The sequence below is a fragment of the Alligator sinensis genome, unplaced genomic scaffold (genome assembly GCF_000455745.1).
Source record: "Alligator sinensis unplaced genomic scaffold, ASM45574v1 scaffold528_1, whole genome shotgun sequence".
Classification (NCBI taxonomy): Eukaryota; Metazoa; Chordata; order Crocodylia; family Alligatoridae; genus Alligator; species Alligator sinensis.
In genome coordinates this window covers 5,643,311-5,671,276 of record NW_005841846.1, presented here as the reverse complement: position 1 = coordinate 5,671,276, position 27,966 = coordinate 5,643,311, and the positions used below count along the sequence as shown (strand labels likewise).

The 27,966-nt window shown below is 40.1% G+C and overlaps 1 protein-coding gene across 3 annotated transcripts in view; it reads left to right on the top strand.

The window, feature by feature from the left end:
- Positions 1–27,966, top strand: part of SNX25 (sorting nexin 25) — a 162,198-nt gene that overhangs the window by 53,126 nt on the left and 81,106 nt on the right. For all 3 annotated transcript variants that reach the window (XM_014521684.2, XM_025208024.1, XM_025208029.1), the window contains exon 6: positions 13,764–13,834. In XM_014521684.2, coding sequence (XP_014377170.1) covers positions 13,764–13,834 — 71 coding nt within the window. The remainder of the gene's footprint in view (positions 1–13,763; positions 13,835–27,966) is intronic.

Genomic DNA, 27,966 nt, shown 5'->3' with positions numbered 1-27,966 from the left:
CCCTGCATATAGGAGGTTTCTCTGCATTTATTCTCTGCTTGTATTTATCATAGAAGTCAGTAAGGATAGTATGTTACCTTTTCAATATTATTTTGGTATGTTGCATCTCTAATACATACAGATGGTACATACAGATAGCATCTCTTCTATATTTCCAGTTGTGCTTCTGTAGCAGACAGCAAGTTTTGGGGTGTTAATAAACCAAGAAGTGGGCAACACTAGGAAGAAATGGTTGTTTATATGAATAAGTGTTACACTGAGAGGATATAGGCAGACAAGGTTCTTTGGGTGAATCTGATATCTTTTATTAGACCAACTTAAATAGTTGGAGAACAATTTTTAAGCAAGCTTTCGGGTTCAAAAACCCTTCATCAGGCTAAGGACGTTTCAGCAGTTGATGTGTGCTCTTATTCCATCCAGGAAGAACACACATCAACTGCTGAAACTTCCTTAGCCTGATGAAGGGTTTTTGAACCCGAAAGCTTGCTTAAAAATTGTTCTCCAACTATTTAAGTTGGTCTAATAAAAGATATCAGATTCACCCAAAGAACTTTGTCTGCCTATGTCCTTAGACCAACACGGCTACAACCTACACCCCTGTAACATTGAGAGGATTAAAGTTGAGGTGTAAATATAGAAAGGGAGACATACTACTCCCAGTGGACATAAGGACATGGTCATAAAGGGTAAATAAGCTTTTGTGGTCTCATGCTATGAATAAATTTGTGGGGAAAGGAAACCTGAATGGCTGGAAGGGAGGACTCTACACCACTAAAATGTTCTTGGTGCTTGCAGAAGTCCCATGTAGCAGTTTCTCCTAGATCCTTTCTGCTAAATTTCCTGGGGGGATCTCCACCCTGCTTAGGCTGTCCAAGGTTCATGGCTCCCTAGCCACTTTCCTTCTTTGCTGCTTGTGCCCACTGTTTAGACAGAAGGAGCTGTTTTGGGGCCATGCAGCCTCTAGCTGTGCCTGTACCAGTGTACAGTGCCCCCCCGACTGTAACACACATGTAGATTCCAGCCCTGGGGGAGCTGTCGGGGCCATGCAGCAGGGAGGTGGGGGGAGGGGGGAGGAGAAGCAGTGGCAGCAGTTTATAGCTCCCCAACCCTGATGCAGCTCCCACCGGCCTGAATCCGAACGAGCCAGTGACTAGGGTGGGAGCTGGGAGAAGTGGTGGCGGCAGCGCAGAAGCAGGCAAAGCCCTTCAGCTCCATGGGCCAGATCTAGTGGCTTATCAGGCTGGATCCAGCCCACAGGCTATATGTTGCCAACCCCTGACGTAGACCAAAGCTTGGGGCATTGATGAAGCAGTTTTCAGGCACACGAGTACTGACCTCCCTCAGACACGCTTTTCGTTAAAGCTGTCCTGGTCAGGCCATCCATAAACTACTATTCTGAAATGGAGCAAGAGCCTGAATATATATCTATTCTTTTTTGTGTTCTCTCACCTCTTATGCACCCAGCTCTGAATCAGCTTACGTTTTCTGAGAGACGAAAATTCATTTAGGTGATAGAGTTAAATGATTTTGTTGCTTGGCTGCTTATTGTTCATCTGCTGTAAAATTGGTCTTTACTCTGGGCCTGTATGCTGTGTTACTGACAGTATAAATTATCCCTATTAGCTGCTGTCTAAAGCCTAATTGACACAGAGTTTATCAGCTTAACAACACTAATTGAGCTGCCTGCTTTCAGTTGAAACGTAACTTTGTTGTTGTTGTTCTGGTACTGCACTCTCTTATTAATACACAGGTCACTTTAAATTGCGTTCTGTAAGATGGGAAATTTAACACCCCTCTCAGTCTTGCACCACAACCCTTGTATTTACACTTTCCAGCTGACAGAATGGTAGATCTATCGTCTTGAGCTGGGATTTTTGTGTACCTCAGGTAATGTGGGTTTCAGTCACTGCTTGGAAATCTCAGGACATGGACAAACATCCAAGTTGGAGCACTTTGAATGAAACACTTCAAATTTTGATTTGCAAAGTGTTGGGGGCAAGGGGTCCTGTGGCATTCTGGAGAGCCAAGCATCTCCCTATGCACTCTACTGGAGGATGCAAATGTTTCAGGAGTGGTTCAAAAACATTCCTCTTCTTTTGATGGTCACTTCTGAAGTATTTTGTTGGGCTTGAACATCTGCACCTTTGTTGCTTGTAGGAGTCTGAAGGCATTTGGAGCACTTGAAACAGCATATTTGTCCGAGGCCTCCGGCAACTTTCAGGGGAGCAGTGACACTCTTCCTTCAGAATTCAGCTAATTTCAGTTCTGCAGCTCTATGGTAGCAAAATGCTCTGTTGAAGGAGGCCTAACCCACTGTTTTCTATTTAACTTATCTATTGCATGGTCTTTATTGCCATAATGCGAGTATATACAAAAAAGAAAATTTTAAGGCCTTGTAAAGGTTTGAGGGCATATTTTTAGAATGGGGCCAAGAAAATTTTCAGGGTTGAGATAGTGAGGGGAGAACCACACAAAGATCTGTATGTGGATGAACAAGGTTGATGGTATTTCATAGCTAATGATGATAAATCACAGAAAAGCATAGAGGATAAATAAAAATAAGTCATTGAGTGTTTGGAATTAGGAAGTGAATTAGTTTGGAAGTATAGGAGGAGTAGGAAGAGTCACTGTGGTTCTAATTCTCCAACAAATGAATCAATGGCATATGATTAACCTGCTTTGAAGTTCCACAATGGTTAATAGCATTCTCCTTACTTAAAATGCTTTTTGCCTTAGTTTTAACTTGGAGGTCATTTTACATTGCTTGTCCTAACATTTAAAATGTTTTAACCCACTATAAACATCAAGGTTTTTGTGTTGCCCCTGTAATGAACAAGAAAGATTTACATAGCAACAATTTTATAACATAGTTGAGGAGAGTCATTCTCAAGTCCTACAGTTACTTGGAAACTGTAATCCTTTGAAATACCAGAGTGGTATTCTGTAATTGCAGGTGTAGCTAAATTATATCCCATTTCCTGAAGTCAAGGGAATTATATACCTGCACCAAGGGAAGCCTCCAAGGTTTAATGGATACTTCTTTGGATTCTTGAGTCTGCCTGTTGTCAAAGTAATAAACGTATTGTCTTCTGTAACACGTTTGTATATATAGCCTTCTTTTTCTCCTGGGGCTTACTGTCAGGTTGAGTTATTAACCAACATTTGATAGGATTTAAGGGGATTGGAACTTGATACTTGTTTGGTAAGTAAGTGATTAACAGCTGAGAAGAGTGGGAAATTATGGTGGAAGAGGGTAGTATTACGTTTAGGATCTGAAGAGGAGATGAGGGTGCTTGAGTTGGAAGTGTAGTCAGAGAGTTAATAGCTGGATTGGGTATGGTGAATCTGTTTAAAGATAAGTGTCATGATCTTTCACTTTTTGATGATGTTTTACGGTGCTAGAATTTTTATTACTTGTTTCCTTGCTTTTGCAAACTGGGATATAGTTCTTCTTGGGTTGGGGGAAGGGGGGCATAGAGCTGGGCCTAAGGTTGTAGGCCAAGCAAGGCTAAAAACAAAACTTTCTGGGAAAATGGTCCCTCCTTAAAATTCAGGAACCTACCTGCCTTCCTCTGGTTGAGATATGCAAGGGGTGAGGTCTGCCTCAGCTGTGGGGAGTTAATTTCCTACTAGAAAAAATCAAGTGTGGTTGGACAATGATGATAAAGCAAGAATTTCAGAGAAGACAGGTTCTGAATCCAGGTAGTTTTTCTTTCTAGATCCTGCTGGACTTTTCTGATGTAAGGCAGGTTTAATAGCTGTTTAGAACAGTATAAAAAGCCTAATGATACTTCCATCTGGTTCTTTAAAAGCAGGCTATTTTGTTTTCTTTACAAAAAAACACATTGTCTAAGCCTTTAAAGTCTACTGAAGTAGGAGAAACTTTGCTTGATCATCTGCACCCAGACCACCGTCCCTAGAGGGCTACCAGGTTTTTCCTTTTTGTATATTTATTCATGTTATGCTTACAGAAGGGCTGGGCAAACAGAATTTTTAATAGCTCCTAGGTGCAGCAAAACAGGCACTTAAGTTCTGTATTCAAAACCTTTAGATGGGGATTTATCATTATATGCCAGACAGATATACCTGCTAAGCCCTCAGTAAACTACTGGCACAAATGCAAAAGCAAAGGAAGCCAAGTCCACCATTATAATGTATATATGATACAGTTACATTTGGTGATGTCTTAAACATCCTTTGAAAAGTTCTCTCCCTCAACAAATAAAAGATATCGGATTTACCCAAAGAACCTTGTCCCCTTAACAGAATAGTTGTGCTTCATATGCTGCTCAACTCTTGAAAAGTATTTAATGTTGAAATTATAGGAGCAACTTTTAAAAGCCTTTTAAAGAATGGACAGTTAGCATTTCTGTCCTCCTTGGTAAAATTTAATCTAGGAATGGAGAGGAAGCCCCTTAAATTTGTCTTATTCAGTTTTATTTTATTGGAGTAACATTGTTCTGAAGTCAATTGTATTGAGAGATTCAGATGCAACTTGTAGAAAGTTTAGGATTTCATGGATCCTTTTATTTTTACAGTGTAGAATTAGATTTTTGTTTTAATATCAAAGGTACCTGTGCATCTTATGGATTAGGAACTAGAACAAACTGGATGTTTTGGTCTGTCATTTTTAGTACTCCCCTGTACTACTTCATTGCTCCATCAAGGGAAATTTAAAGCCTTTTGTGCCATTGCAACCAGATGGTCAGTACTGGAACCCAGGCCTCTAGCCACAGTTCAGTATCTTCTACATGTAAATAAGCATAATTCTTGTTTTATTGGCTTGATCTGTAGTCTACCCCATTTCAAGAATTCCCAGTTGGCTTGATTTTAATAGTAGGGCTCTTAAAAAGGCTGCATCTGTCTTTATATTTTTTTGTATTTGTTTTCTGTATTTCTAAGAGTGTCATTTTTTTTAAGTGTCATTTGCACATCTTTTCTTTAGAGTTCTTTTTAAACAATGCCAGAACTTTTGTTTCCTGTTTTAGTATTTGGAAGATTTTTCAAATGGTAGTTTTTGTATTAGTAATACACCTTTAGTTCACTTAATTCATAGCTGGTTTCCTAGTGAAATTCTGCTTTATTGTTATTTGGAAACATCCCTTCATTTCCATAAATGAAGCATACAAACTGACATTTTTCATTTTTGTTGTTGTTGCCGTTTCATATTTTGTAGAAGCTGTCATTCAGGCACCCACCTATTTCTGATGGAAAAGTAGGTGCTTTCCTTAGGTTGCAGCCTTTGATATGGAATACTGAAAGCTTCCAAAGCATGAGCTCTCATGTCATCAAGGGTTAACTATACCTAACAGATTTTAAACTAATGTGAAGATCCCAGTGCTGCTTAGTTACTTATGGGGGAAAGCTTTGATTCCTATTTTACAAAGTATATGCAGTATCTGTTGGTGGGGTTTGTTTCTTTGTTTGTTAATTTCTTGTTCTTCTTCAAGGAGAAAAACAGTCATACAAAGAAACTTCACCTTCAGTGTCTCTCAGCTTACACCCACTACCTTTCTTCTGGGGAAAAGTGAAGGGAATATGGAAGAATGTGCTGAGCCCAAGTTCCTTAGATGTGCTTGAGATGAAGTTGGATGAACTTAGAGGCAGCTTAGAATCATGGCTGAGGAAAAAAAGATGGTATAGGGAGTAAGCTGATTTCCTTTCTGGATAGAAACTGGAGGCGTGTGGAAGTTGGAATAGTTTTATAATGACTTGATTATTTATATTTGTCACCAGAGTTGCACCAAGCACTTTATGGAAGATACACTAGTTCCTATCACAAAGCTTATACCCTTGTTTTAGACATGATGCAGGGAGTGACCATGAAAAACGATAGAGAGAGAGATAGGAGGGAAGTATGGGGGGGTGACAGCTGTATAAACCTGTGATTACACAGTTTGTCATGTACTGTTCTTTTCTTAAATTACAAATTACTATAGTGATTATTTGTATACATGACAGAACATCTAAGCAATCAGTATTTTCGCTAGATGGTGAGAAGGCTGTAGATTGGCAGACCAGTGTATGAAGGAGGGTATTCAGTGAGTATATTAAACATTTGGTCATAAATTGGGGCACTTCACTGGAAAGTAATGAACTTAATATTTTTGACGGTATGACATAGAGCTGCTTTCTTACCTAATATTCTGAATGAAAGACTAAAAAAGGAGCAATACTTGACTTTCTTTTGGAAAATACATTAGTGATGATGAACTGTGCTAACAGTTAAGCAGTCATGGTTAGGCAACTTGACATTTTAATCCTAGGTAATTGGAAACCAATTATCCATATAGAGATTTTTATCTGCTACCTTTACCTTAGTGAGTACCTCAGTGTTTAATGTATTTATTCTTACGACATCCCTGAGAGGCAGAGAAGTGTTGCACTTGTTTTACAGGTAAGACAACTGAGGCACAGAAAGGCTAAGCAACTTTTCCAAAGTCATACACGAAGTCTGTGAATTGAACCCACCTCACTCATGTTCTAGGCTACTACTTGACCATCCTTCCTTTTAGTCATTTTGAAAAAAACGGTGTTGGCTGAAATCAGGTGGAGTAAAGTAACAGTAGGAAGCATCAGAGAAAATGGGGGAAGCATTCCAATGCAAATTAATACATAAAGTTCCAATTGGTATAGAAATACAAAGAGTTACAAAGGAAAATATAGCTGACAAAAGAGGTACAAAAATAAACTGAGAAATAGGGTACAAAAAGACACAAGACCTTTACAGATGAGGTCTGATAAAATTACAGATGGCAAAAAAACACTTGGTAAAAGAAGTAGAATAAAGAAACTTGCACAGAAGGTTAAAATAAATCCAAAGACATTTTTAATTACATGGGGAACAAAAGATTGATAAAATGCAGTTGAAACTCTAAAACTGGCTGCAGAGAGGTTTCAGGAGAAATATATTAAGAGGCAGAGACTGCCTGAAAATCTAGAACTCCATGTTCACAAAAGGTAGGTAGAGGAATAATGCATCAATAGGATAAATAGTTTCAAAAGAAGAAAATTATACATTTGAGTTGCATAGACACTTAAAGCAGGTAATAAAATATCTGCATAAATTGAGTTCTGAGAACAACACGTTTCATTCAGGAGATGGTAATTTAATGGGAGAAGTCAAAGACATCTATAAAAATGAGTTTATTCACTAGAATGAGGTCTTTTTCCCCAGTAGTGTTTGGTTAACCTCAGTATGGTTGCATTCTCAGAGGGACCTTAGGGTTCATTACAAACCAAACTGCTGGAGTTATAAAAGATTTAAGTGGTACGTCTGTTACTGTGGAAATGCTGTCTTTCATGGTGTTACAAGATGAATTTTATATCATTGAAATAAAATACAATTATCCGATCTAGTTTAAGTAGGTTGCATTTATGTATCTTGCTTCTATGTTTTAAGTGACGAATGGGTTTACATGTATTTATTTCTGGAGTCTAGCACTTAGGTTCTTTCATAATAATCAAATCTTCTGCGTGTTAGATAGATTGCAGTAACTTGAAGGATCACACAGCACTTTGTAGTGCCAGTCAGAAATGCAGCAGCTCACCATTCTTTTTTTTATTGGCTCTTAATATAGTTGAAATTTCAATTTAAAAATGATTTTCATCAAATGTTTGAAATTTTCAAAAAATATTAGCCAAGAGAGAAGGATTAAATGTGTTTAGAAGAAAAGTATCTAAATATCTCTTAAGGAGAATGATTAAAATTTCAATGAACCAAGTGGCTTATGAAAGCCTTGAATGAACAAGTAGTGAAAATCTTCAGTAAAAATACTGTCTCCTTAGCAACATTTTTCATGATCATTTTATGCATGCAAGTATTCTTTTTTCTAGTTGTGAATAGGGTTTTTTTTTTCTTTTTTAACTGTCTGTTTAATTTTCCATATAGATATTATGTATGTTCTGTCCAAGCTTCAGACTGTTCAGTTTGTAACAGAGGTCAGGAATAATGACAAATTACCAAGCAGTAGTAGTTTTAATTGTAGAGACTGGGGAGATAACCTTTGATCATTTTTCTTTTAACTATGTTGCTTCATCTGGGTTATGGAAGGCCTACTTTTTTATTTAAACTTATTCAACAAATCTTGCATTTACTGTTTCCAAGGAAGGTAATTCTCATTTCTCTTTCTAGTAGAGCTTATTCATTATGCCTACATAATACAGTGCATCTCCAGTCTATTTAAAATGGACATGTCTATTTAAAAACTTCATGAAAATGACCTAAGGGCTCCAACTTTTTTGAAAAGCAAGCTGATTTGGTCTTTAGCACTGATGCATATGTAGGCATGTTTTGAGTCTGGGTCTGGCATATTTAGGATCTGACAGACTATATATCTTATTTTAAGCTGCCTGCCTGTTTACTTGCAACATTAGACCATGTGTGTCCAAACTTTTAGGATTTAGCTTTTAAATCTGGCACAGCTGACCTTCTGGCAGGTTTTGATATTGATGACTACATTTGTTGCTTTGGTCATGAAAGAGTGCTGTTAATGTGTCAAGAGCTCCTCTTCTTTGGCCTTTCTAAAACCTTAGATAATACAAGTTAAATAGCAGTGTAATTGTGTTCTTAGTTGTTTGTGAGGAATATTTCGCAAGTCCCTCAATGATAACATATATAAAGTGTCCTTCAAGATCTCCTTTATCTCCCATATTGTACCTGGAAATGTTTTAGCAAGGTACTTTAAAATTTAGGATAGATTACCATGCGTACTCTGCTGATAGTTCATGATTCTGGGTAATAAATACAAATCTGGTCTAAATAAGCATAATTCACAGGGCTTCAAATTAGTCTAAGGCCCCTGGCAGATATTACACTTAAGATGTGATTGACCAGTTAATCGTATCTTGGGTAATAACCTGGCAACATGTTCATTCAGTTAATGGTACAATAATACAGGAAATAAGCCACAAAGTTTTTATGCAAAAAATGTGTAATGTGGCATGCCACCAACTGAATGTGTGGCCAGCCCCAAGGGCTCAGATTGTACTTCCATGGCTGGCAGCCCAATCATCTGACTAAGGCTCCCAGCCACAGGAACGCATGGGAGACCTTTGGCTCCCAGGCACTCCATGGATGGGAGCCGTGGTCAAATGGCCAGCACTGCCAGCCACAGGAGCACAGTTGGGAGCCCCTATCAGCTCATCAGGGCTCCTAGCTATAGGAGCACTGGGAACCCTGCTTATTGGTGCAGGGGGAGCCCAGGATTATGATCCTGGCTCCCTCTGCACTGACAGTATGGCGCTATTGGAATCTAACCCCTTATTCCACAATCATGCCTCCTGCTGTGCATGACTGTTGAGACTGCAGTTCAGATCCCATCATGCCTTTAACTGACATGTGGCAGGGGTCTAAGCCTAATGTTTCTTGTCCATAGGCTATTTACATTTGTTCTTTTCAGGGGAGTGCTTGGAGTCTATAACTGGCTGGCTGGGTCAAAACTCATTGCAGAGTAGTGTGCAGTAATCGCACATAGTTACAGTGCTCAACTGTTGTAATTCTCTTTTTACCAGTCTTCTCAGCAGTATTTTACAGACACTTGCAGATGACCCACTGATTTGAGTATCTTCACTCACTGTTATCTTTTATATGTAAGTCACATATTGTACAAAAGTCAACTTGTAAACATCTAGAGGAAAGGCTGATTATTAGTAGCCAGCATGGATTTGTTAAAAACAAGTCATGCCAAACCAACTTGATCTTTCTTTGAGAAAGTAAGTAATTGGATGGATGAAAGAGATGCAATGGGCATAGTATACTTGGACTTCAATAAGGCTTTTGCTCTAGTCCCACTTGACACTCTCATAACTAAGCTGGAGAAATGGGGGCTAGAACATTACTATAAGGTTGGATACATAATTGACTCCATAACTGCAGGAAAAGGTGGAAGGCAGAGTAGAGATGCACCATATAGTTTAACTCAAGGCTGCCCAACTGGTAGTTCACAGGCTCCCACCAGCCTCAACTCTGCCCATTTCTCTTACAGCAGTGGCAGTCGGGGTCTCTGGGCTTCCCCTCCCTCTTCTGGCTTTTGGTTCCTGCTCCTACTCCTGCAGAGGAGAGCAAGGGGGCAGGACTGTGCAGCAGAAAGGGGTCAGGCTGCTGGTGCTGTGTGTGGTGGGGGAGGGTGCCAGGCTGTGCACACTGTGTACTCTGCAAAGGAGGGAGACAGCTGCCAGTTCTGCATGCTGCATGTGGGCTGCCTGCATGACCTACATAGATGGAAAGGGAGTAGGGCTGCTGTGCATGCAATGGAGGATGGGGAGGGGAGAAGCGGCTGGGCTGCTTGTATGATGTGTGCATCTGGGAAGAAGGGGCTGAGTTGAGTGTTTGGTGGGGGCAGCCCTTGTGGCATGCAGCACCTGCTGTATGTGGTTCCCAGCTGCCCAGAAGTTGGACAGCTCTGGCCTAACTGAATCAGGAATGTGTAAGCTTTGTGAGCAAGAGCTCACTTTACTAGGGTCATTATAGATGGATCCGTGTCAGAATGGTAGGAGGTTTCAAGCAGGGGCTCCATAGGGGTCTGTTTTAGGATCTAGTACTGTTTAATGTGTTTGTTAATGATTTGGATGCTGGAATAGCTTCCTGGTCAGGTTGACATGAAACTGGGAAGGATGGCAAGCATTGGCGGGTCGAAGTGTAATACCAAAGGATCTTCAGAGATCTGGAGAATAGAGAAAACAGAATGAAGTTCAGTGCAAACAAATATAAGGTGCTATATCTAGGGAAGAATAATCAAATGCACAAACAGTCTAGGAGACAACGGACTGGGTGGTAGTGTTACTGGTAAGAATTTTCGGCGTCTTGTTTGACAACAGACTCAATATGAGTCAGCAGTGTAACACAATTGCAAAAATACACGTTATTTTAGGCTGAATTAGCAAGACTGCTAGGTGTAAGGATGTGATAGTACCATTCTGCTCAGTGCCAACTAAGTCTTATCTGGACTATTGTGTGCAACTGTTTTCTTTTGCTGCACAGGGCAAAAGAATTGGGGCAAAAGGGTCAGTGGTTTTAAATTGTAGGAGAGCAGATTTAGATTAGATCTCAGGAAAGACTTCCTTACTGTTAAGAATATACTGCCTTGGGAAGCTGTCGTCTTCACTGAAAGTTTTCAAGAGGAGGCTAGATAAGCATTTGATAGGAATACTTTAGGACTAGCATGTGTTGGGGTCTAGACCAGGTGACCTGAGGTCCCTTAAATCGGGTGCTCCTCCAGGGACACCTGGACTCCCCCTTGTGGTGGGGTGGTACCTGACTACCTACTCCAGTTTCCTAGTCTGGCCCTTTTTCTCTCTCTTAACAGCTACATCTTGTTGTTATTGGAGACATTTTCTTGAGAGACTGCCTTTAGGTTGCCTAAACCTGGGGTGTAAGCGCCTTGTCTCCTTATGCTGCTCCTGGCCCTAAGTCTAACTAGGCAGTGTGGGACTCGGCTCCTTCTCTCTTTCTCCTGCCTCCTTTCTGTTAGTGGATGGAGGCCCAGCCCTGCTGGGCTCCAGCCTGTCTTATTTTTTTTAATCCAGGCTCTGACCAGTCTGGGCGCTGGCTCTCTCCCATGAAATGAGAGTCTGAAAATGTCTCTGAAAATGTCAGTCAGTCCAAAAAGAATAAAATAAAATCCCACAGGAAAAAACAGGGTGCTGGACACTGCTCTGTAGCCTCCTTGCCTCCCCTTGCAGCCATTGCAGTCCATGAGGTGGTGTGACTATTGTGGACAGAAAAAGAACAAAGAGCAGGCCTGTACCAGGCTCTCCCAAACAGTCCATGATCCTCGGGCTACCCCTGCCCTGGATCCACTCCCCCAGCCCTTCCAGGGCCAACACAAACAGTTCTGTCTGCTTGGGTATACTCCGCTGTGCCTCTGCCCCACACTGGGGCTCTTTCAGGGTGAACATAAAACAGCCCTCAATTCTTTGTAGCTCCTTCCTGGGGGCCTCCCAAGACACCAAAAAAAAAAAGAAGAAAAAAAGGAAATCCTTAATACTTCCCAAGTACTCATTCTTTTATTCTTGGTCAATGGAAGTCCCTCCTTTCAGGCAGCAGGTCCCCTAGCCAGCAGGGTTTCTGCCATTGCCCCCCTGCAGGCCTCCGTCTTCCTCTGTCACTGTGGCTAGGGTGACCACTCGTCCCTAACTGGGTGGGATGGTCCCAGAATGGGAACCTCAAGTCCTGGTCCTGGGCTGCATGACTCTGGGACAACATTTATCCCAGATTCGCAGCGTTGTGCAGGGATCCACAGGAAATACCAGATTTCCCCTTGCAGGCTGGCAGCATTCCAGCCTGCAAAGGGCTGCCTGGGGCTGCCAGAGTGGGATGCAGGGGGTGCCATGTGTATGTGTGCACCCGTGCACATGCACACGGTCAGAAATACAGCTGGGTAGTGTGGAGATCTGCTCCCTGCAGGTATGGGGGGAGGGAAGGGGGTCAGATTGTGGCCCCCACTGTGAGGCCAGGAATGGGGTAGGGGCTGGGAGCGCTGCCCAACCAGGGTGGTGCATGGGACTGGGGCATGAAGCGGGACGGCGGAGGGGGGGGGGGGGGGGGGGAGGAGGCAGCTCCCCACTGCTGTGCACATCCCCTGAGGGGATGGCGGGTATGTAGCTGGTGTGGGGCTCCCAGGGGAAAGGCAGTAGAGTGGGAAGCCCTGAGCTCACAGTGGGCAGCCCATATCCACCCCCATCCTGCTGGGCTCTGCTCCAGCCATATGCTGGGGTAGGGGGTTATGCATGTGTCCCACCTTTACATTTTAAAAAAGTGGCCAGCTTAAGTGTGGCCATCCCCCTCCCTCTGGCCTTGGGGAGAGTTTATATCTGTTAGCCATGCCTACTTGGTCAGGTCACTGGTCATCCTGCTCCCTGGGCACAGGTGTGGTCAGTCTCTTACTCCCCTCCCTCTGCTGGGTCCTGCAGTCGGCTGGTTGCGGGCTGACTTTGCGAGTGCGAGTCCCCAGCTCAGGGCCTGGCATCTCCCTTTGGGGGTCTCTGTTCTCTCTCTACTACAAGTTGTTCCCTCCTGCCCAGCTGGGGTTTCCCATGACAACAGAGATCTCCTGCACCCTGGCCTTGCCAGTAGGGTCTTTCCTTACAGCAGATAATCCTCCCCTTCTCTGAGCTACAAAGATTTTGGGCCTTAAGGAGCCCTGTTGCATTTCCTTCCTTGGCCCCCTCTTTGTAACGGGGTTAGGGGTCCCTTGTTACAGTCCCTTCCAGCTCTTCCATGAGACAAAATGTTCTGTACCGTACTGTTGCTCTGTATGTGGCTTTTACTCCTGAAATCTGTTTCTCTTCCCAGGTTTGCAAGGGCATCTTTAATCATTCTCCATACAGTGGTTTCTTTAAATTTCTTCATTCTTAACCCATGTTTAATACAGTTTACTTTCACTCCTTTTTATTACAGTAGATTACTTTGTTATAATTTTGACTTTTTAAGACCTTTTTTTACATTTAAGCTTTCTTTAATTTTTATCAAGCTTTTAAGAACCTTTTGTACAGTGTCATGAGAGATAGGGAAAATAATAATTAGTCCTTCAAGTAATAAATAAGAACTTGAATGACTTTCATTTTTTTTTGTCTTGCATGTGAAACTTTCTGCCACTCTGCTCCCAGACCTGTGCTTCTTTTCAGAATGGGAATATACATGCAATGAAAAATGGCTGTATTTCCCAGCAGCTAGTTTAACATCTTTGCTTCTAAAGTATACTGTGTGAGGGGCAAATAATAAAATAAGACCTATTTTTTTTTCTCTCTGTTGTTAAAACTAGGTATCAGATTGTAGTGGAAATAGTTCAAGCAACCACAATCAGCGGCTTTCCCCAAATGAAGAGACAGAAAGGTAAGTGTATCATTTTTTTAAGGAGTCAAGGCTGTATTGTTTTTAATATAACGAGTAGGATATTTGACCTCAAGATGTGTGCATATGGCTTCCAGACAGATTTTGAGAATTCAGTGTTCATTGTTCCAGTTTTCATGTACCTTACTAGAGATAGAGAGGTACTTAAGATTTTGCTTAATTTGTTCAATTATGCTTAAAACTTACATGCCAAAGCTTTAACAGTTTTATTTGTAGACAAGGCTTAGAAGGTAAATAGGACTCTTTTTTTAGTTTAGGACTTCTTCCTTTTCTGTTAAGGTTTTCTATAGCATCGTATTTATTGATAGTAAAATAAACATTTGGCGAAACCTTGTCAGGTTACTGAATTTGTATTTGTTGGATAATACTTGTTATTAAGTAGGCATTTAGAATTAGCACTTTCTATAAACTGTAATCCAGCATGTAAGGTTTGATTATGAACATTTTGGAGGTGATCTTCTTAAATTTAGAAGAGAAGGAAGTTTTAAGGATGGATTTGAAGTCTTTGGGTTTGTGGAGCAGTGTTTTAGACTGTGAGACTGTCTGGCTTAACAGCTGTATTATGAGTAAAAGAATTATAATTCTTAGAAGGTAGATATAATTATTTTACACTGCAAAAGTGAAGTGTGGGGAGAGAGTTGGGGCAGTATGTTGCAGAATAGAAGGTTGGGTGAACCGTCCCTAAGACACCCAACTGTTAATACATTGAAAATACACTTATTAATACACTGAAAAAATTATGAACATATTAATTTAGGTGTTGCATACCTCACACTTGTGCACTGAAATGGGAGAATGGGAAATAAAGCAACAGGATCTGCTGTCCACCTGTACATAAAAGACGACAGGTTGAAAATTTGCCCTCAGAGTCCTTCAAAACTCTTTCAAAAGGGGTAGCTCCACTCCCATCATAGTTGCTCTTCATATGAGCTGGTGGATGAAAGAAAGTCTTTAATTTGCAAACTAGATTAGCTAGACCAATTTCCTATAATGATTTTGGTACTTACTGAAATTGTGCTTTTGTCATTGACTCTTAAACTGTATGAGCTGTGGTTTAAAGGAATGTCATATTCTTTTTATTTTTGTACTTCCCATCCCTGCAATTTTAAAAATACATTTCAAGACAGATGCTGTATACCTTTTTAAAATATTATATGCATGTACAGCTTACATTCTCACTTACTTGTACTATATTTAACATTTTTTAGCAAATGTCAAGATTGCTATATATGCAAGAAATTTGCCTGGCTTGAAAAGTTGGCTTTTTTTAATGCAGTTTTCAGTTGGACGTGGACAAATGTAATGGAAACAGTAGGAAAGTCTAAGTTAATTTATAACCTGAAATGGAAGAGAAACTTGTATAGCACACTGTGGATATTTCTTTGGGTTTTCCTCTAGGCTTCTAAAATAAAATTCAATGATGCCAAAGAATCTCAGCTTTCATTTAAAAAAAGGAAATTTCCAGCCCCCAGGCTAGCAGATGGAAGTCTTTAAATATGACCCAGGTGGTCAGAAACTAGAGCATGAATAAAACATCCAACATATATCATGGATTTAAAATTAGAGGGGTTTTTTTTTTTAAGCCAATGTTATGCGTGTTGGAACCTGCCATATCATTTGAATACTTGAGACTGGTAACACTCAAAATCCTTCCTTTGATATCATAAAACAATGATTCTCAACCCGAGTGTTATGGCACCCTTGAGTGCTGTGACATTCAAAGGTACTGCTGCACTCTGTTAGCATAGTTAGATGTGCCAACACCTACACCTGATTCGCAAGATAAGCCTAGAGATTTCAAATAGGAATCCAGAACATCAAAAACTTTCAGACCTGTTGTGATCTTTGTGTTCTTTGCAACACTACCCTATTATTTTTCCATTTCAAAAAAGGAATGAAAGCTAAGAGCTGGCATTTGATGAGTTGTGCTTTGAGTACAAAAAGTTTGAGAACCATTGTCATAAAACCATGCTATCTACACGCTGTTACAGAGTAAATCACTTATACTGAAAGAGGCAAGAGAAAACCTGAAACTCAGGCTTAAGTTCACTGTTCATTAGAGAAAAGGAAATGTTAATGTACTTCAGATAAAAGGTTAGTTTACTGGAAAGCTTGCTATGTAAGGTAATAAAGAAAGGGATACCTAACTCCATTAGTACTTTAAAAAAATTGATACCTTTTAAAGTTGCGTTTCTATTAGCTAGCATGCTTTGTTGTAACATGGCTTGATATATAGTACACAATTTTATACAAAATGTATTCTTTAACAGTTTCTAGAGCTTGATATTAATATTCATATATTAATATTTACCTGCCTTTTGGCTTACTAGAGTCTGTCTAATCATTCATTGTTTTAAGATCTCCTTCTTGGAGAAATTTACTGAAAATACTGAAATGGAATGAGTACCTATTACTTGCTTTTAACATTGCAGTTCTAAGTCTAATCTAAATCTATATATATATATATTTTTTTTTTTTGTGGAGCTGGTTCTATCTTTCTGTTGAATGTTTAATTGCCATTAGCTGTTGTCTGGCAACAATGGCCACCACAACAACACAATCTTTCCTAGATGGCGTGGTGAGGTTGAATGTTAAGTTTGTAGCCTTAGAAAACACTTAATTTTAGAGTTGAACTATTGATAAAATCTTCATGACGTGAAAGTATTTTTTGTTAGGGTAAACATTTTATTTAAGTAAAATGTACTGGGTAAATGTGCTACTCATATTATGGCCTTGTGGCATATGCAAGGTTTCCCGTGGTCAGAATGGTGACAGGTTGCACTCTGGGTAGCAGTTCTTATCCTTTAATTATTGTTCAGAACATTGGTGCACAGAACAAAAGGTATTATAGTCCACCCAAAGCTAGGATACACTGTGACTCCCATAACAATTTCCTCCCCTTAGGTTGTTTCCTACTCCTAAGCTTCCTTGGGTAGATGTTAAAAGACCCTGCATGAACAGGATTCCAGTTTAGATTTAAGGTTTGAGCAAAGGGCAGAGATCTGTTTTCTGAAATGCATATGAATATAATCCAGAAACAAACTGAGGAAAAAGCACAAGTTGCTTTGAAATCTGGTAAGCCCAAAGAACAGAACAACTTTGTGCCAGCGCAGGGGTTATCAGTCTGTTATAGTTCAGACTACTGCATAACCAATATCCCACTCCTAAACACCCTATCCCTGCTCCCAATCCCACACTACACCAACTCTGTGACAGCAGTGGTTCTCAGGTGGTACGTCATGGAAGTGTTCTGGGTGGGCTGTAAAGGCAAACTGGGCCAGATGATGTTGGGGGTGGGCAGGCAGCCCTCACCCAAAACATTCCTGTAACACCAGGCAGGATTATGCTGACAAGCTGGGCTGATTTGCATGTGCTATTCCGTGGATGCCAAGTGGCACAGGCACTTTCCAGGGATCTCACGAGCCCAGGTACAACACCAAGCAAACATGGCTATACTTCAGTGTATCTGCAACATGCCAGGTGGTGGACCAGGCAGGGGGAGGTTGTGGGACTGTGTATGGGGTAGGGGGAAGCTAGCTGCAGTGTGGCAGGTAGAAATGGGGAAATGAAGGGCTCTGGGTAGAGGGGTGGGGCTAGTTGGGGTATCCCAGCCAGGGGATTTAGAAAGGCTGAGAACAGCTGAGCTAGAGAATCTGCTGACTGAATAAATTTGAACTTTACAAATACCATGGTTTATATTCTCAAATTAATGCCACCATTGCTTCCTTTTTCTGCTGTCTTCCTAGTGTGTGCCTCCATCACTCATATCTCTGGCCAGGTGTTCTTTTCTGTGGGTGCTAGCACATTGGACCTTTATTTTCCTTCTCCCAGCTCTCATTAAATAAGTTCCTAGCTTTGAACTTGTGCATAGCTCTTAACGTTGATTCTGGGGAAGTTAGTTCTCATTTTCTTGTCTCTGCTTGTGTTTTGAAGCAGTCTTTATGAAAGTGTTTGCTAGGTGTTTTTGGCAGGAGTGACTTTTCTTTGGTACCTGGGCAGCTTGAGCTGTAAAGGTGGTGGAACAACTAGCCTTGCCTGACCAACAAATGTGCCATAGCTGAATACTTGTTGTTGGTATAACTTACAAGAATCATAATGAGACCTGTGCTAGTGCATGAGAACCAGGAACTGGAACTGCTGCCCAGTCAGGCTTAATTATGCAGTTGATTGAAAAGAAGAAAAAATGGACAGACCACATCATAGCTAAAAAATGTGTTAGACTTTAAATTGTTTCCCTGTTAATAGTCTAACATTTTAATACTGTTTGTTGCTGAGACAGTGTAATAACAGATTACTCTTACTATGGACAGAAAGTAATGTAACTTCATCCTGTCAGTGTTCCTGCTGCACTCAAACAGTGGAAGACGGTTTGCAATATTTCTTTTCACGTCTTGAAAATTGCGGCATGTGAGTTCATAGCTGCTGGTTCATTTTAAGCATTCCATTTTGGATTTGACTTCTAATGTGAATACTATGGAGGCGCATACTTGAGCTTTGAGAGAAAGGGACACTGTGTGGTTCAGCGATTCACAGTAGTGATGCTTGTTGTGGGCGATTTAATTTATTTGGCCAGGACCATTATTTTTTGTAATCACTAACATTTAAATGACGGGCAACCTAATGTAGCATCAGTGCTTGCAGAGGTGCTGACAGTTTTGTTTATTTTGAGCATCCTATAGCCACTGTGAATAGATGCTTTGGTTTTGCACTAGTCACACTACAGTGAAAGTTGTATTCCTTATTTTCTCAGAGGCAGGCCTGGTTTTGACATTCATTTGCTTCCTCCTTCCTTTGTCTCCCTTCTCCCCATGCATGGTCATACAATTGCAACAATGACTGTTGGTGGGTACCTGGTTTTTTCTCATCCTGCGTTCTCTATTTAAAACTGATTTTTTTTGGTTGTATTCTTTCCCACTGTAACCTGTGCTTTGGTCTTAAGATTCCTGTTTTCCTATAGTTGAGCACTAGCCATGAAACCCCTTGTTCATGTCATCATTCGAGAAGGAATTATTTAGCTTTAGTAAAATTCAGTTTTTTCAAAGTGAGAAGTACTTCTGTTAGACCTGAAATGCTTCTGTGAATATCTGCTCTTTATTTTAATCCTAGCAGAAATAATTTTATAAGTGGATAAATATTCATCTGCTATATTTTAAATCCAGGCATTGCAGCACTAAGTGAGAGAGAACCTGAAAGTAAAATTGACTGGGAACTGGCTACAGGCAAATGAAAGTAACTTATTTTTTCATTCCCCAATTGAAGAGATGCACAAAGGAAAAAGGTTGCAAAATAGCAAATTGTAATTTTTTTCAAGTAACTTGTTTTAATAATCTAGCCGTTTGCTTATATAAACTAGAAAATGTTGTGCACTTCAAAAATTTTTTTTATGGAGATGGTTTTCCTTTATCTGTTCTAAAACATTTTTTCTTTGTTTGTTTTCTCATTACATCACAGTAGTGTGCAGAGGCTGCTTACAGACATGAACACCCCACCTTCCAACAGTGGCACTTTAAACTCTACATGCCCCCACACTGAGCCCAGTGCATACCCAGAAGAGGCAACACATTAGATCGGGTGTTTTAGTGAGGCTTTTTTGGTGTTTTTATCTAATAGCTGATTGAATCAGCTGTTAGAGAAAAGCGGCAAAACACCCCGCTGAAGCACCCAATCTATACAGATGCTGCAGAGCCGTGTCGAACTAATGTGTTGCATTTTCCAGTAAAGTACATTTTTGTGTGGTGTTTTTCATATCTGTCAGCAGCCAGAGGTTCTGACTGATGTCTTTGTTATTTGTTGTTATATGAACAAATAGGAAGGCATGATCTTTGCCTCAAAGAGCTCAAAAGCAAGTGGATCTCTAATTGGTCTTTGCTGCAGAAAGGCTTGTAGGATCACCCACATACTTGCTGTGAGCCCCTCCTTCCACATGACTCTGCAGCCTGATCAGAAGCATCTGTCCTAGGATGATCAGATAAACTCTTTAGAGGTTTCCAAGCACTGCATCTTAACTGACCACAGATGAAAGAAAATCACTTCTTGTCAGGCATGGAATGAGAGACTGACCTGAAAGAGAGCTCTATATAAGAAATCCTCTGTACTGAACAAGAAGATTTCTCATGCTGGGCATTTCACCAAGCAGAAAAATATCTGCCTTTGTAGAGAGAGAGAAAGAGATGAAGACTGACATAGATGCAAAATCTTTGTAACAGGCCTGGAAGGGAGGAGAAGAGAACTTGCATGGTGTGTTTTTGAAAATTGTTTAAGGCTAAGTACAGACAGTCAAAAAGCCTGACACTGAATTGATTCAGTCTTCACAAGATAGTCTAAACTGCATAGATTGAACCGATAAGCAAGTGAACCAGACACTTGCTTTTGATTCTGGAAATGCAGCCACAGGCTTGCAGTGGGTCAGACCAGAAGCTGGGGGGGCACTAGAGCACAGCTCCCTGCTCAGCTGGACTAGACAGCTTGGGCCCAGGCTTGCCCATACATCCTGCAAGGGAAGGTTTGCAAAGAAGATGCAAAGCACCTTGGGATGCTGGGGAACTGAGAGTTAACTTGAATCTGGTGAGGATCTGGGACAGAACTTCAGTAAACTGATTTAATCTAAATCAATGAAGTCAATACTACATCCATCCAGGTTTATCTTAAACTGGTTTCAGCCATTTTGAAAGTGATCTGAGTGCTGAACTTCTGTTGTGTTACAGATTTGAACTGGTTTCCAATCACTTATACCAGTTTATGTGGAAACGTGTGTCTTTAGCCTAAATGTTCAAGTGAAAACAGTCTATACTTTCAGAAGTCCTGAAGATTAGTTGACATCCCTACTATCCATATAAATATGCATCTAAATGTTTCTTGAATTTTGCTTAAACTCAGACATCATTTATATCTTGTGACAATGAATTCTGTAAGCTGATTATATAATTTTGTTTAAATAGGTTTCTCAAAAATGGAAAAATAATTGTAAGAAACAGTTTTAAATATCCACCTTCGGTGCCTTGTGAAATGTTTACCTTGTGTAGTTCCCTTTGAATCCTTGGCTTGAAAGTTATCTTTAGGTTATCTACATCTTAATCATACTTTTCTAAAAGTAAAATTAACCGACTTGCAGCAAACACTTTTGAAGAAAAAAGTAACATCTAACTTCTCATCCATTCTCTTAGCTAACCACAGAACTGAGTTGGTCTTTACACATTTCATGGTTTTGTCATGAGCTTGTAAAAGAATCATATGTACTGTACTTCTCACCTTTTAAATCCATTTTCCCTTTCAAAATTGAGCAAATACTTTCCTTGGTTCTAGGCAGCCTCACAGGACTCATAGAGGTGTGATGATCAGTAAATACTTGAAAATTAGTCATTATTTACTTTCACTGGAAAAGGCAAGAGTGTTTAAATTAAGTAGCTTTTACCACTTAAAAATTTTGAGAGGCAGGAAGTATGTATTGTTTGTACTCGCCTTTGCCAATCTCTCATGAAATCTTGCAAACAATACATACAGTACTGTGTATTTATGAAACTTTTAGAGATTAGCAAATTGAGTTAATAGCATCTATAAATGGTGACATTAGGTGACAAATCTGTAGCCTCTATAATGGAGCCTATGGTGTCTATAAGTAGTGACGTTAGGTGACAAATATATAGTTTCACAGAGCAGTGTTATGATGAGTAAAATTTCTAGTACCAATGTAACTTTACATGTGTACCTTTTGCTTTATGCTCTTTCTATAAAGAGAAACATATTTTTGGTAAGCAATAAAGTACAATTTGTTTATGTTCTTTTATTAAATATTTATATATGTATTTATAAATTTTTACTTTTACCCATCTTATTCCGTGTTTTTTGTTGCGTCCTTTTCTGTGGAATCTGAAGAATAAAGTCTGTTTGTAACAGATTTATGCAAGACACTTGTGATAATAGTGCATGGTGGGGGGTGTGTGGCGGTGTGTGTGTGTATGTGTATATGTGTGTGTGTGTGTGTGTGTGTGTGTGTGTGTATAATTTTTTTTTTTAATTGGCACTGTGCAAACTCAGTGTAGCACATTTAGTGGGTTAAAATCAGACCATATGATGAATTCATTAAAAAAAAAAAAAGTCCCACAGGCTTGGATATGAGAATATGCTTGATAGTGCATGTCAGAAACACCACTATAGTTTGAGGTATTTGTGGGATGTCATGAATTTTTTTTGAGTTTATTTTACTGATATATGGTACATGTGGTCTCATTGAAAAGCCAATATTATGGTGTATTAATTTATGTCACTTTGATTTCAGGATGGATTATTTTAAACTGTCTGCACATACCGTTATGATTGTGTGTTACTAGGGCAAGAGCAATTGCCATTCCCACACACAGAAAGACGGGGCTATTGTTGACATGGGCACCTAAGGTATAGTCTGCCTGTAATGGGAAAATCAACCCTTCAGTAGTGAAGGCAGCTCAGAAATGGGCCATTAGCTAGAGCAGGGGTGGACAAAATGTGGTCCGCCAGCCTATTCTGTCTGGCCTGTGGGGCCCCTAAAAATTAAAAAAAATTAATATTTATCTGCCCTTGGCTGCCTGTCGTGCGGCTCTCGATGGCTTGCCAAAACTTAATATGCGGCCCTCTGCCCGAAATAATTGCCTGCCCCTGAGCTAGAGGAATTCCAGATGTCCCAGGAAGGAAAGAAATTTTTCAAGATTTCTGAGACTTGTAAAGAATTAGGGCTGTGCTGAGGGGGAGGAGGGAAGAAAGTGGGGCTGGCTTAGAGGCATTTAGGGTTACCTGTGAGGTCCTGAATCTTTGGATTATCCTGGGCTTTGGGAGGTTTCTAGGTCCCCAGTAGTAATGGCTTGCAGGGTCAGCAGGAAGGGTGATCTCTAGCAATACTGGCTGGATTCTGGGTTAGCTTGTAGCCAGATGAGAATCTTAACTACTTGTCTAGTCTTCAAACTGTATGGTCAGTTTTTATTTCATACTTCTTTTGTCCTATACAATAAATCCTTTTTTTTTTTTTTGTTTTGTCTCCTTATTGATTGGCTGTGGTAAAGAGTGATCTCTGAGCTAGTAATATTCTAGGCTTGCCCGTTCTATAGAAAGGGGAACCTAAACATCTTTCACAACCTGAGAGGAAGCTGCATAGAACTAGCAGAGATTTCCCCTGCTGCAACTGGGTCCAGTATGACAGTGGAGCTGAGGTTTGTCGAATAAGGAGTTTTCCCAGGGCAAGGCTCAGTTTGTTCCTTGGGATGAGGAATAGGATAGCAAGGACAAACTTGGAGGTCAGGGTACACCACAAACAGGTTTGTGACATTGAGTATATTTCTGGTAGAGCTCCCAAATGGATCCTTTGCTCCATTGCTATTCAATATATTTACTAGTGATCCAGAACATTTTTTTTAAATATAACTTCTTCTTTTTTTTATCAAGCTTGTGTATTCTGCGCAAAAGTGGTAAATAATTAAAAGGCAGCTCAATTCAAAGACAAAACAAAACGGGGTTTTAATATAGACAAATGCAAGGTAATGATAAATCTCAAAACAGAGTAAGTTGTAGTCACTGAATGGGAAACTACTTTGGAAAGAAATAGCTGAAAGAGACTTGATGGATAATCAACTAACCGCAAACTTCTGTTGAGATGGAATGGCTGAGAGTAAATGTAATCCTTGGGTGAACAAACAGGGATGCTCAGTAGATGTAGAGAAGTGATGATATTACTGAACACAACATTAGTGAAATACTGTGTTCAAGTCTGGTGCCTGCCCTCTAAAAAAATATTTGTCCATGTAATGGAGAGATTTTAGCAAAGAGCCATGAGAATGATCTGGGCTCGGGCCAGGCAAATAGAATTGATGGGTACAGATCTTGGAGCTGTTCTGTAGGGACTTACTGCTTCCTGTGTGCCTTTTGAATGGTGCAGTGGGAGGGCACTGCGCCATTAAAGTGCTTGACAGCTTTCACCACTAAAATAAACTTTACAGTGGATTACATGGGAATCCAATGGGACTCAGTTTGTATTTTGCCACTTTTGTAGAGCAGGGTATGGAGCTCAACCTGTTTGGCAATGCTAAAGAAGTGGATTTCTTGCTTCTTTGCAGGTAGTGATGTCTTTACAAAATAAATGGATATTTAAAATCCAAAGATTTTGAAGGTTACCACCAATTAAAACTGTTCAAGAAGTATTCTTACTTAGCCATTTAAAAGTATTCACAAATCCTAGTTAAACAGCATGTTTCTCTCCCTGTTGTTGCATCTTACTGAGGCATTTATGATAAATGGAAGTATTTTTTTTCACACCTCGTCTGTTTATTCTCCTTGATTAATTCATTGATGTCACAATCCAGCAAATTCCACTAAATGAATAAAACAGAAGAAAAAGAGGTCACTATAAAGGAGGGAACTTCTGTTTACACCTTAGTACCTTAATAGGCAGGGATTGAGCACAAGGAATTTCAAGTTCAAGAACAGTTGGAATCAAGGTGGGGGGAACAAGAAGTTTAGAATCACTCTTGAGTAAAACTCAGTATAATAAAAAATTAGACTCTCAAATCTAAATCGTTCTAATATGAGGATTTCAGATGTCATTAAGGACCTCAAGTAAACTAGCTTATGTGCCCTAATTTATTTTAAAAATTCCCTTCCAATTTCAGGATTTATGGTCCTCTTTGACATCTCAGGGCACTGAATATATAAAACATTGATGGTAATTTCAGTACTTCTGTATGCTTCCACTCCCTTTTATTCTGCTTAGTGTTATGTAATTTTACACTTGGATAGCTAGAAGCACATTCATTTGCCTTAGCTTTTAAAAGAATATACATTGATACTTGTGAAGGATGCTGGATACCAACGGTCTGCCTTTTCTTGAAGACTGAAGTCCTCTTTTATCCATGGAATGGGTACAGCTGAGACAATGACAATGCAGCCTTTTCTGTATCACTCATGAAGGAGTCCTTTCTGGGTATAGAGATTATGATCACAGGTATTTTGCTTCAAAATGGAGGTTCAGGTCAATCAAAACCTGTTTCATTAATTTGATACATTTTTTCAGTTGGGGTGGGGGAGGGGGAGATTCAACAAAATTCAGAGAAGGCCAAACTGTTTCATTTTCAATGTTCAAAGCCAGTTTTTCAATTTTTAAATGTGATTTTGTTTTCAAGTTCATCTTAAGTTTTATTAACACTTTAAAAAACAAATCTCTAAAGAGACACTTATTTGACCTGAAACAAATTTCTTTGGTCTTTTCAGTTTGAAAATTAAAAATGGTGGTTGAACCAAAACTATATATTTTTGTTTTGTTTTTTGGAGCTGCTAGCAAATCAAAATATCAGTTAATCGCATAGCTCCAGTAGACTTTGGCTCCCTTGCCATTTGTCAGTTCATAGAGTATCCAGCTGAGGAGGCTTTTATTGATCTACAGACCTATCTCTGCTGCCATCATTCATTTCATTTAGATTACTGAGTAGTCATTATATGGTAAAGAAGTTTGGGTTCCTATTGATCTAGCATAATCTCTTTCCACGGACTGATGTGTTTTTAAAACCCAATTTAGTAAATGAAGACATTGATTCATAACTTTCTTTAGAGTCCAAACAATTTAATTCACTTAGAGTGAAAGGTGTTATCTGTCTTTCCCAGATGATCTTGTATGTAGGTAGATCAGTCCAGGCATTTCCCTGACATCCCATTTCTCATAGGGGGCCTGACTGGAAATATTAAAAACTTCTCCAACTTCCAATAATTTCAATACCAGATTCAGCCCAAATAGACTCTGAAGTTAAGGGATAACACTTTATCACTGTACCCTGGACTGTAGTGTTTCAGACACAGGACTGATCTGTCAGGCTTTTTATGGAACTGATAAAAACAATAATTTCTTTTTCAGAGAATTTTGAGATTTTGTTTTTTTGAGGCATTGGAAGAGTGTGTGTATGTAGCAGGAGCTGGGGAGAATGTAGAGAGAAGAAGGAAGGAATGAATTCCTTGCCAGCCTAAACACCACTACCACTATAATACTGTATTTTACTTCTACTTTTTTCTTCATGATGTGTTCTTTGTATGAGAGGGTTTGATTGAGGGTGACTCCAAGGTAAATTGGATTTGAACAGTGGAATAGTGGAGACCATGTAATGTTTAGCTGGTGGTTGGCTTTGTGGTTTTTCAGATGGAAGGCACATGTACTTACATATTTGATGGGTCGGCACATAGTTGGCTTTCATGTAGTATAAGGTTAGGCCAGTTAGTGCCTCACTTAGAGATTTTTCAGCATGGTCAAAGCTAGTGTTTTGGGCTGTTATACAGATTGTCTGCATATATAAAATATTTTCTTTCCAGTTCGATTGGTTGGTAATTTGCATAATTGTTATATAACAGTGGTGCAGGTCTCCTCCATCAAGCTCACCAACTCAAAATAGGGAGTGAGCCCCATCTGAGCTACTGTTATGGCTGCAGCTTTTCTTCTGTTGAGTATGTGCATCCTGTGTGATAGAGATCTGTACGTGCTAAGTGCCTTGACCCCATTCTAAATCAGGTGCTGGTGCATCACAGGATGTCTGAAGCCTACAACCTAAACAATGTGTACCTGCTAGCTGGTATTGCTCCGCTTGACATCAGAAGAGCAGTGGCCAGCAAGATAGAATGACTAAGACAAACTGAAGATGTAAAACAGCTGCTGTATGACCATCCCAGAGCACAAAAATGACTGAAGTTATGCAGGAGCTTCCTCACTAGCACCCAACCTCTTGATGCTACGCTCAAGGAGACACAACTACAGATGTGGAATGAGCGGTTGAAAAAGATACCTGACAGTGAAAAATGGTAAGGGACTGACAAACCATGGCAAAGGTGGCAGTGTCTCAACTGCCTACACAACAAAGTTGGATGGTCCAAGGAACTAAAGAAGGGGCTATACCATTGGTTCAACCACCTGTGACTGTGGCACAGAGCCGATGTAACATCTGCTGCAATGCCCGCTGCTTGAAGGCACATATACAATGAAAGATCTTGCAAAGTACAATAAATGAGCACAAATGTGTAACAAAATGATCAAATGTGGTGCAGACATGAGAGGAAGACTGTAGTTACTTGAATAGACGTCAGCCCTGATTATAAGATGACCCCCTTCAATAATTACAATATGCATATATAAAAAATGTATAAATTTTCCAGGTATAGAATCTAATTATTGGAGGTTTGCTCTGAACTTGTCCCCTTTCCACTGCTACAGCAGGGAACATAAATCTGGGGGGTCTGATTAACTCCTTTGCTCTCTGCTTCCTCCAACTTTTTCCTCTGACAGCTGTATGCCCCTCTCCTTACTCTCAGACTATGGTCTCCCTGAGCTCATAGAAGTGAGGAGCAAATTTGAAAACAAAAACCTTGAAGTGAAACATGGCTGTAGCAATTTGCATATAGTACCCATACACTTAGTTCATCCAGAATTGATGCATGTTAGTTTTTTTTTAACTGCTAAAAGTTTTAGAACAGGCTTCCATAAATGTGCTTTTGAGCAGTGCTTTTGGCACCTACTTATATGTAGTACTAACTGCGCATGATATTAGTTCAAAGCCAAAGGTTCATAATTTACCATATAGTTTTTTGGGCTGGGCAGTCCCAGAGTCAGCAGCATTTCAAGCCATGGTGACCCTACAGCTCAGCACTGGGGGGTGTGTGTGTGTGTGTGTGTGTGTGTGTGTGTGTACACTCCAGATACCACATGCATGCTTTGTAGGGGGTAATTAGGCCCCACTCATGACTGGCACCAGGTTTTCTTGTCATGAGTTCTGGGATGTTCCAAAAATTTATATGCAGATGAGCTGCAGGGCTGAGAGAGGGGTTGACAGAGGGATTCTTGGTGAACTGTTTGGGGCCCAAATTCACTAAGGTTAGTAGGTATTTAAGGCTGCCAAAGAAACGGGAATAATTGGAAATTGTCACAACCCAAAGTTGTGAGTTTTTGTTTTGTGTGCGCTTCGGCACTGCTAAATTATGTTCCCGTTAAATTGCAGCTGCTTTGCACGGTGGAGTTCTGTGCTGCAAAGGAGAACTCCGGTGCAACAGAGAATTTTCCCACCAATTTGTAGCTTTCTTTGCATGGTGCATTTCTTTTGCATCTCAGAGATGCACGGTGCAAA